The 9,514-nt window shown below is 60.4% G+C and overlaps 1 protein-coding gene across 1 annotated transcript in view; it reads left to right on the top strand.

Annotated features, from left to right (window-relative positions):
• The window catches only part of TMEM8B (transmembrane protein 8B), a 12,844-nt gene extending 3,330 nt beyond the window's left edge, over positions 1–9,514 (top strand). The window contains exons 3-14 of the mRNA XM_027907208.1: positions 2,862–3,051; positions 4,258–4,465; positions 4,620–4,753; positions 4,886–5,145; positions 5,380–5,735; positions 6,044–6,140; positions 6,358–6,481; positions 7,789–7,931; positions 8,078–8,256; positions 8,344–8,490; positions 8,565–8,681; positions 8,897–9,514. Coding sequence (XP_027763009.1) covers positions 2,862–3,051; positions 4,258–4,465; positions 4,620–4,753; positions 4,886–5,145; positions 5,380–5,735; positions 6,044–6,140; positions 6,358–6,481; positions 7,789–7,931; positions 8,078–8,256; positions 8,344–8,490; positions 8,565–8,681; positions 8,897–9,232 — 2,291 coding nt within the window. The 3' untranslated portion in view covers positions 9,233–9,514. The remainder of the gene's footprint in view (positions 1–2,861; positions 3,052–4,257; positions 4,466–4,619; positions 4,754–4,885; positions 5,146–5,379; positions 5,736–6,043; positions 6,141–6,357; positions 6,482–7,788; positions 7,932–8,077; positions 8,257–8,343; positions 8,491–8,564; positions 8,682–8,896) is intronic.

Below are 9,514 nucleotides of genomic sequence, written 5' to 3'. Positions count from 1 at the left end.
GGCGTGGGGCGCGGGGAGCACAGGACAGGGCGCCGTGGGACAGGGGGCTGTGTGCGCGGAGGGGGCGGGAGGTGCGCGAGCGGCGGGATGTGTGTGGGGTGTGCGCGCAGTGGGGCGGGCGGGAACGAAGCGCGGGGGTGTGTGCGGTGCGCAGGAGGTGCGGGGAGCGAGGGTCCGTGCGGTGCCGTGGGGCGGGGGGTATGAGCTTGGCGTGGGTGCGCGGTACACGAGCCATGGGATGTGGGGTGTGCGTGCAGTGGGGCGGAGGGGTCGAGTGAGATGCGGGGGGCGGAAGGACCGAAAGTGCGGGGCGCCGGGTTCCGTGCGGCGGGACACGGGGTATGAGCTTGGGATGGATGGGAGCTACACGAACAATGGGATGTGGGATGTGCGTGCAGTGGGGTGGGGGGCGGGTGGGAATGGAGCACGAGGGTGCAGCTACGGGGGAATGGTGTCCCGGGGTGCGGGGTGCGCGTTCGATGGGATACAGTGAATGGGGCAAGCACGCAGCGGGGTTTGGGGCACGTCTGCAACAGGGGACAAAGGTGCACGCAGCCGGGTGGGTGTGTGGGGTGTGTGTGCCATGGGGCGGGGGGTGCCTGTGCCACGGGGCACGAGGTGTGGGTGATGGGCGCGGAGATGTGTGTGCGGGAGGGGGGTGTTTGCATAACGGGGTATGGAGATGCTTGTGCAGAGGGTTCGGGCTGCCGATGGAGTGGGGTGTGTGGGTGTGCGTGCCGGGGAGCAGCACGGCGGTAAGCATACCCTGTGAGGCGCGGGGCACCCGTGCAGTGGGACACACAGACAGATGTGCAGTGGGGCACAGAGGTGTGCGTGCCAGGAGAACGCGTACAGTGACCAGGCGGTGGAACACCCTGGGAGAGAGGCGTGTGCGTGGGCAGTGAGGGGGCCCGGGGGGCTGCAGATGCAGGGCAGAGGGCTGTGTGCGTGCAGGGGGCAGGGGGCATGGATAGCCTACAGAGGGGCGAGTGCGCCCAGTCGAGTGCCGGGATTTGCGGGGAGGGACATCGGCGTGAGTATGTGAGGCGAGGAGCAGGTTATGGGGCATGGGGAGCTGGCTCGGTAACCAGGGTGCAGGAGAGTTAGGGGGCATCCCCTGGGGAAGAGGGGCAGCTGGCCGGGGGCTGCCGGTGCCGGGGGCAGCGGCGGGGCGGCCGCGGGAGCTGTGCGCGGTGCTGACCGTCATCCGAGGAGCTGTCCGCGGTGCTGACCGGCAGACGCGACTTGGGGCTGCCGTCCCGGGGTGGGGGTCCCACGGCTCCGATCGCTGGCCTAATGCAGAGGGCCTTTTCCTTTTCTCCTTCGCCTTACTCCGCTTCCACGGATAGAAATCCCTCTCCATCCCACAGCAACCCTCCCGTGCTCTGGCCGTGCTGCCACAGCGCTTCAGACTGACCCTCTGCCTGCAGGCAGCTCCCCTCAGCTTGTCCTTGCCGAGTGAGCATGGGGGGACCACGCTGGGACTGGACAGCTCCGAGTGCTTCCCCCATTCCCCCTCCTGGGGTTGTATTCAACACCTTCTCTGGGGTCCCCTGCCAGGTCACTGTCCCCACGTGGGGCTGTGGAGTGAGTTGGTTGTTCACGGTGGGGAAATGGGGATCCGGTGCTCTTGCATTGAGGAGACAGGTGTTCCATGCCTGCCTTGTGTCGGCTGGGAGGGAAGGGGAGGGGGAGCTGCCTTTGTTCCAGGCAAGGGAGCAGATGCATGTCAGTGTACAGCCGGCTGGGGCTGCACACACGCAGCACAAACACACGTGCACACGAGCACATGCGCACACTCCCAGCCAGGAACATGCGGTGCAAAGCAGACACTCATCTCAGCTCTTCCACTGCCCACTGGACGAGCCCTCCTGGGCATAGCCCTGCTCCCAGCCCGTCCTCTGCTGGTCTCCCCCTTTCCTGCGGCTTGTGAGGAGGTGCATCTCATTCTTGCTGTATCTCTGGGGAGTAATAGATGGGTCTCCCAGGCTGGCAGTGAGGATAGTGGGGTAATGGTAGGGTGAAATTACAGCTGCTGTCCAGAGACCTGCTCTCCCCTGTCTCTGCTGTGCTAATGAAGTAGCTGCCCCTCTGCTGCTGGGGTTCCCAGAAATCTCTGGAAATCAAACAGCCAGGCAGTTGGGCAGGCGGAGGTGGCCCCAGTGTGTGCCGTGGGCTTGCAGGAAGTGTCTGTCAGACATAGGGCTGTGCACAGCCACGCACACCTGTGGATGTGGGTGTGCACACCTCCCCTTCGCTGTGCATGCAGACTGCACCCACGTGTGCATATGTGCACACATATGTGCACCATTCCTCCCCCACAAACCACGGGAGAACTGGGAGGCTGTGCAGGAAGTGCTCTGCTCACTCCTTCTTGCGGGTCTAGTGTGAGACTCTGCACTTTATCTTGGGCTCAGTGCTGAGCCACCTCGGCAGGTAGCGAAGGGGGAATCTGTGTTTCTCGGGGAGCTGACCTGTCAGGGCATGGCTGAAGCCATGAAGAATGTTCCTTTACTACAGGTAAAATGCAGGGAGCAGAACATGAGCAGCCAGGGCCAAGGACTCCTCAGGCTCCAGAGGATCAGTGCCCACAGCTCAGTAAACTGAGCTCTAGGCAATGCTGAACAAGGCATGATGCAGACTGCCAGGGCTGAGAGACACAGCCGGGCACAGCTAGGCACAGCTGACACTAGCCCTGGGGACTCACTGAAGTGGCATAGTCCCAGCCCCTCCTGCCTTTAGGCTGCTGGATTTGGGACATATTGAGGGCCTGGGTGGATTGGCCTTGCCTGGGAGGGGTGCTGCACAACCCCCTCCCCAATCCTTCACCCTACTGAGAGCCCCTTGGGTCTCCTTTGCAGATGGGCTCTTTGTGACTGACTACTTCACCCGCACACCACGCAAGCTCAGCCCCTTCCGCTCCTTCGCCAGCATCGAGCTCTTCCACTTCCACATTCCTGAGGACACCGTCATCGCTGTCTGGAACCTCATCACCTTCAAGGAGCAAGGTGGCACCTTTGGGGATCAATGCCCAGACCGTAGCATCACCGTGTGAGTAAGCAGCCTGCTGTGTCTGTTTCCTGCCTGCCTCTGCCTGCCCCTGCTGCACCTGCCTGGACTTGCCCCAGAGCCTGCCTGCTCATGCCTGCTTTTCACTTGCACAAGCACATGTACGGATAGAGTCAGAGAATCACAGGATCATAGAATGGGTTTGGGTTGGAAGGGACAGTAAAAATCCTCTTGTTCCAACCTGCTGCTATGGGCAGGGATGCCTTCCCCTGGACCAGGTTGCTTAGAGCCCCATCCAGCCTAGCCTTCATGCACACACACATGCAGGTATACATGCGTGCACAGCTGCACGCACTCACATGGATGCAGACACATACATGTGTTGTGGTTTACTCACTGCCAGCGGAGTACCACGAAGACACTCTCTCACTCCCCAGTTCCTCCACTGGAGAGGGGAATTGTGGAAAAAAACAAGCAAACAAAACCAAAAACAAAAAAACCCAACTCATGGTTGAGATAAAAACAGTTTAATAATAATAAAAAAATGCCAATAGAACTAATGCTAAAACAACAACAGCAATAATAATAATAATAGCAACAAAAAGGAGAGAGAGAAATAAAACCCAATAAAGACAAGTGATTCACAACAGATTTGCTCACCATACACTGACTGATGCCCAGCCTGTCCCCCAGCAGTGACTGGTGGCTCCCTGCCAACTCTCTGCAGTTTATACACTGGGCATGATGTTCTATGGTATGGAATATCCCTTTGGCCAGTTTGGGTCAGGTCTCCTGGCCATGTTCCCTATTTCTTTTACACCTGCTGATTGGCAGAGCACTGGACACTGAAAAGTCCTTGACCTAGGGTAAGCCCTGCTGAGCAGAAACCAAAATGTTAGTATGTTACCAAGATTATTCTCATACTAAATCCAAAACACAGCACTGTACCAGCTATACAGAGAAAATGAACTCTATCCCAGCCAAAACTCAGACACGCTCACTTCCCATGAATCATCTTCCCAGGACCATTTCAGGCTCTACTCTTTTGTGCATCTCATACATGAACTGTTTTGCCTGAACACCCACTCAGGGAAGCTCACAGTCTCCAGCGAGGTCCCAGCTTACAGATGGCTTCCATGATGTCTCTAAGTTTCCTAATAGCAGAGAGGAAAGACACCCACGTATAGGACATGCGGGCCCTGCCACGATGCTTAGCCTGCACCCTGCTGACTGCTGTCTCTCCCGCAGGTATTTCCGCTCAGGGGCTCCCTCTGTCATTAATCCACTGCACACACACTTCCCCAGGGACACGGCTGTCCCTGGCTCCTTCGCACTGACCCTCACCTGGACTCTGCCCAACCGCACCACGGGGGTGTTCAATGTCACCAGCCCGCTGCCTGGGGACTGGTTCCTGGCTGCCCACCTGCCCAAGGATGAGGGCAAGATCTCTGTCAAGGTGAAGGGCCTGGAGGGACTGTGGGATGGCAGGGCTCGCTGCAGAGCTCCTCTGGGGCCTGACTGCTCTGGGCTGGCAGTACCTGGTGCAGGTGTCCCAAGAAGGGACAATGCCCTGCGCCTTTTGTCTTGTACTGACTGTCCTGCTGGTGCAGGGGCTCTACGAGGAGTGCCAGTATCTTTTCCAGCCACAGCTCATCGTGCAGCGCCTGGTGAACATCGCTGTGCTGTACCCTGGTCACGTCACTGAGCAGAGCATGGCCCCCCACAACCGCTCCTGCCTCTACAAGTGAGTGCGAGAGGGTCTCCTAAGGAGGGGATATCCTTAGGGTGGGGAGCTGAGTCTCCCACCCCTCTGGCTTGCCTCCCCAACCCTCTTGGTCCGTAGTGGTGGGCACAGCCTGACACTGCTGTCCCACAGGGTGTTTGTGCCCAGCTACACGTCCCGAGTGCTGGTGGAGGTGCTGCGGTGCCGGGGGGCCGAGGGCTGCCCGCTCTGGCTGCGTGTGCGGGCCAAAGCTCCCCCCCTGCACAACTCCACGGCGCTGGACTGCCGGGAACACACTCCCTGCCAGCTGGCACAGGACCTGCCCTTCTGGCAGCACTGGTACTATGTGCTGGTGGAGAAACACCCTGGCGTGCCAGGCACCATCTCCTTCCAGGTCACCGTGCAGCTCACAGGTGAGTGGGCACGTGGAGGTATGGGTGGCGACATGGTCTTGGCTTTGCGTTGGTGACTGGTGGTGGGGAAAAAGGATGCCCACAGGATTTGACCCTCCTCTGCTGGGATGGGGACACTGAGAGGTGTTGGGGCTGGGTTGCAGATGGAGGTGAGTGGTGGGCAAGAAGGGGAGGTGGGAGCCATGAGGGGGCTGGAGCTGTGCAGTGCCCAGGCTGACGGCTCTGCCCCTCCAGACTGTTCCCGACCCAGCCTGGCCCGGCCACCCTTCCTGCCCTCCAGCGCTTCCATGAACATGCCCCACTCCTTTGGTTCTGCGGGAGGGCTGGGGCTGGGGGACAGCCCTCCACCCACCAGCCCCAACAGCACGAAGCACCCAGTCCCCATCCCTGTTGCCCCTCCCGCCGGAGACCGGTGCTGGCCTGTCCGACCCACGCTGCGCAACGAGCTGGACACCTTCTCTGTCCACTTCTACATCTTCTTTGGGCCCAACGTGTCAGTGCCACCTGACCGCCCTGCTGTCTTCGTCATCAACCTCCTGCCAGTGCTGGACAGTGGAGGGGTGCTCAACCTGGAGCTGCGGCTCAATGTGGTGAGGTGGCCACATGTGCCCTGGATGGGGCAGGGCAGCTGGGACTGGAGGGTGGGCTGGGAGATGAGTGATGTCAAGATTGCAGCAGGGCAAGGAACAGGATTTGGGCTGCTCTTGGGCCATGGCTGGGGAAAACTTGGGTGATGGAGGACATATTAGGGTGCTCCAAGGGCAAGACGATGGCATGGGTTAGGGATATTCTTGAGTCAAGGACAGTGGGTTAGGGCACTGCTAGGTGGTGTGCCATGATCTGAGTGCTGTCAGAGCAGGAGACATCCCTGGCACTGATTTAAGTGCTCTGCCGTCAGAGCTCCCTGCGTGGTGAGAATGTGACAGTGTTTGGGTGTCTGAACCACGAAGTCCCACTGACGTCTGGTGACAACGCCTCAGTCACCTGTGAGACAGGTAGGCTGGGCTGTGCATGTCCATCCTGCCATGGCTGGGGGTGTTGCACCCTGCTTGCATCTGGCGAGAGGCTGGGTGGGAAGCTGAAAGACTGTGGGGTCATGTGAGGGCATGTGTCTCTGGAGCCTGGCACTGGGTAGTCTGTCCCTGTCCCAGCTCTGCCCAGGGCAGGGAACTGCATCCAGCCCTGCTCACCCAGAGCTCTCCTGGCCCACAGAATCCCTGGCAGGCTTCCTGCTCTCCGTCAATGCCACCGCCAGCCTCAGCCGCCTGCGGATCCCCTACCCACAGACGGGCAGCTGGTACCTGAGCCTGCGCTCACTCTGTGCCACGGAGCACGGGTAAGAGCCCCGGCAGGTCCCCTCCCTATGCCCCTAGAGGGACTGTCCCCACCATAGCCTGTGTCTGTGTGCCCTGTGGGTCCGTGGGTGTGCCAGTCCCCTCCGCTGCGTGTCTTGCTCATGTGTGTGCACGTGGCTTTGCGGGCTGTGTGTCACTGTGTGAGTGCTGCGTGGGCACGGATGGCTCTATCTCACGTCTGCCTGACCATCTGTGGGTCCCTGCGGCTCTTCCCTCTGTCTCGCGGTTAGGAAGTGCCTGTCAGCTCGCGAACGCCGGGCATCTGTCAGTGCCTGCCCGTCTCTGAGGCAGCGCCCATCTGTACCCGCGCCCGGGAGGGGACCGGGCTGTCGCTGCCAGGACAGGGCTGTGCGTGTGAGGGGGCAGCTCTGGTCAGGCTAGGGCTCTGCTCAGCATCTCCAGGGGCTTGTCGTGTGCCTGCAGCTCTGCTCCTGGCCTCTGTGTCTGCCAGGAGCCCTGAGAAGAAGAGAGGCTGGTGTGTGTGTGTGTGTCTGCTCGAGTGAGGGTGTGTGAGAGCGGATGGTGCTGTGTTCACCTTTAGTGCACACACGTGTACAGCACTGCACGCATGTTTGAGTGCACACATGCAGGCAGCTCTGTGCGCATGTTTGGGTTTGTTCAGCCAGTCAAGGCCGTGTGTGTTCTGCGTGCACGTGTGTGCAGATTTGACTGTGTGAGGACACAAGGACAGCAGACACACGTGTAGCCAGCACTGTGTGTGTGTTTGCGCATGTTGGGCTGCCTGCATGTGCACAGGCAGCAGTTGGTGCATGCTGTCATCGTGTGGGGCTGTCTGTGCTCCTGGTGTGCCGGAGCTAAGGAGGTGCTGGCTGTGCCCAGAGCCCTGTGCGTGGGCGGCACGGGACAGTGGGGATGCTGTGCCTGCTCTGAATCCTCCACTGCGTTTCTAGTTCATGCTGAGTTGCCAGTTGCAGTCAGTTCTTCCCGACAGGGTCACACGCAGGCGTTGCAGAGCACTGTGTTTGCACAGCAAAACCCAAATGAAATGAGAGCCGGCTGAGTGTGTTGCTAAAGGTAAAGGGGGTCTAGGTGTGGCCACATTCCTGCTGCTCACCCAGGCTGGCACAGGCAGTTGCTGCACACGGGATCCTTGGGGGCCAGCTTTCAGCTGCCATATTTAGCACCAAAGCAGATGATTTCTGCCCTTGCCCAGTCCCTGGATCTCCCATCACCTGCCAACTCTGGGTGCGATGGGTGACTGTAGTAGAGGCGGGAGCTGCTTAAGGGAGCAGGGCAAGGGCTGAACCCCCCTTCTCCTGCACCACAGGTTTGAGCCCTGCACCAATGTGACAGCTGAGGTGTACCTGCGTGCCTACCTCTCTCCCTGCATCAACGACTGCGGCATCTACGGCCAGTGCAAGCTGCTGCGCACCAACAACTACCTGTACGCTGCCTGCGAGTGCAAGGCTGGTGAGAGCTGCCACTGCACCCAAGGATCCCCCCAGCATCCTCCCCTTCTCCCTGTGTCTCTGCAGGGTGCTGGAAAGGAGGTTCCCTGCTCCCGCTCCAGCCCCTGTGAGTGCTGCAGGGGTGACAGCGGCTCTCTCTGGTCACAGGCTGGAATGGCTGGGGCTGCACAGACAATGCTGAGGCTTTCTCCTATGGCTTCCAGCTCCTCTCCACACTGCTGTTGTGTCTCAGCAATGTCATGTTTGTGCCTCCTGTGGCCATTGCTGTCCGCAGCCACTACCTCATGGAAGCTGGTGTCTACATCTTCACCATGTTCTTCTCCACTGTGAGTAGTGGGTGGGGGCAGCTGAGGGCCAGGCAAGGGGCTGGGTCTCTCCAGGGCAGCTCTCACGCTCTGTCCCTGCTACCCTAGTTCTACCATGCCTGCGACCAGCCAGGCATTGTGGTGTTTTGCATCATGGACTACGATGTGCTGCAGTTCTGTGACTTCCTGGGCTCTCTCATGTCCGTCTGGGTCACTGTCATTGCCATGGCTCGGCTCCAGCCTGTAGTCAAGCAGGCAAGTGTGGGGAGGGGGGCACGCAGGGCAGGATGAAAAGGATTTGTCTTGACAGGTGCTCCTCTGCCCCACAGGTGCTGTACCTGCTGGGGGCCATGCTGCTCGCCATGGCTCTGCAAATGGATCGCCACGGGCTCTGGAACCTTCTGGGGCCCAGCCTTTTTGCTTTGGGGATAATGGCCGTCGCCTGGGTAAGATGTTGTCCCTTACGTGCCCAGCCTGGCTTCACTCAGCATTCTGCCCAGACATCTAGCCCTTCTGCCCTGACAGCATCTCCCCTCTGCTGCCTTCACCCTTTCCCATGAACCCCTCTCTCCGGCTCCTGGGGGGTGTGGCGCTGTGGCACAGGGGCTGTGCCCGTCCCTCCTGCGGCTCCCTCTCCCAGCCTGCCCTTTCCCGTCCACAGACGGCTCGCACCATCCGGCGCCGCCACTGCTACCCGCCGACCTGGAAGCGCTGGGTGTTTTACCTGTGCCCGGGAGCGCTGATTGCGGCGGCCGCCGTGCTGCTCTACGCCTTTGTGGAGACGGAGGAGAACTACTTCTACATCCACAGCATCTGGCACCTGCTCATCGCCGGCAGCGTCGGCTTCCTGCTGCCGCCCCGTGCCAAGACCAGCCGGCGCCTGGGGCCGCTGCCCCGGCGCAAGGGATGTGGGTACCAGCTCTGTGTCAACGAGCAGGAGGAGCTGGGGCTCGTCGACCCCGCCGTGGCCTCCATCAACAGCATTTGTACCAGCTGATGCTGACGGCAGCTGAGACTCCTCCGGCATGGACAGCACTCACTCTCATTGCTGGCCACCCACCCCCGGGAGTGCCAGGACTCCTCTGGGTGGGCACACAGCCACCTGTGCCACCCTGTTCTTCCAATTACAGCCTGATTGAACTTGTTTCCAGGGGTTGCTGTGGCTCAGTCTGGGGCAGAGCTGGGGGGGAGTTAAGGCTGAGCTGGGCCGCACTTCTCTCTTTGCCAGCCATGGAGGTGCTGAGGGGATGTGGCTGGGTGTGGAAAGGGGGAATGGCAA

This window comes from Empidonax traillii, unplaced genomic scaffold, assembly GCF_003031625.1.
Source record: "Empidonax traillii isolate 1590-97213 ecotype Southwest subspecies unplaced genomic scaffold, ASM303162v1 scaffold26:size2357266, whole genome shotgun sequence".
Lineage (NCBI taxonomy): Eukaryota > Metazoa > Chordata > Aves > Passeriformes > Tyrannidae > Empidonax > Empidonax traillii.
The sequence above is the reverse complement of the archived record's forward strand: the minus strand, read 5'-3'. Positions and strand labels throughout refer to the sequence as shown.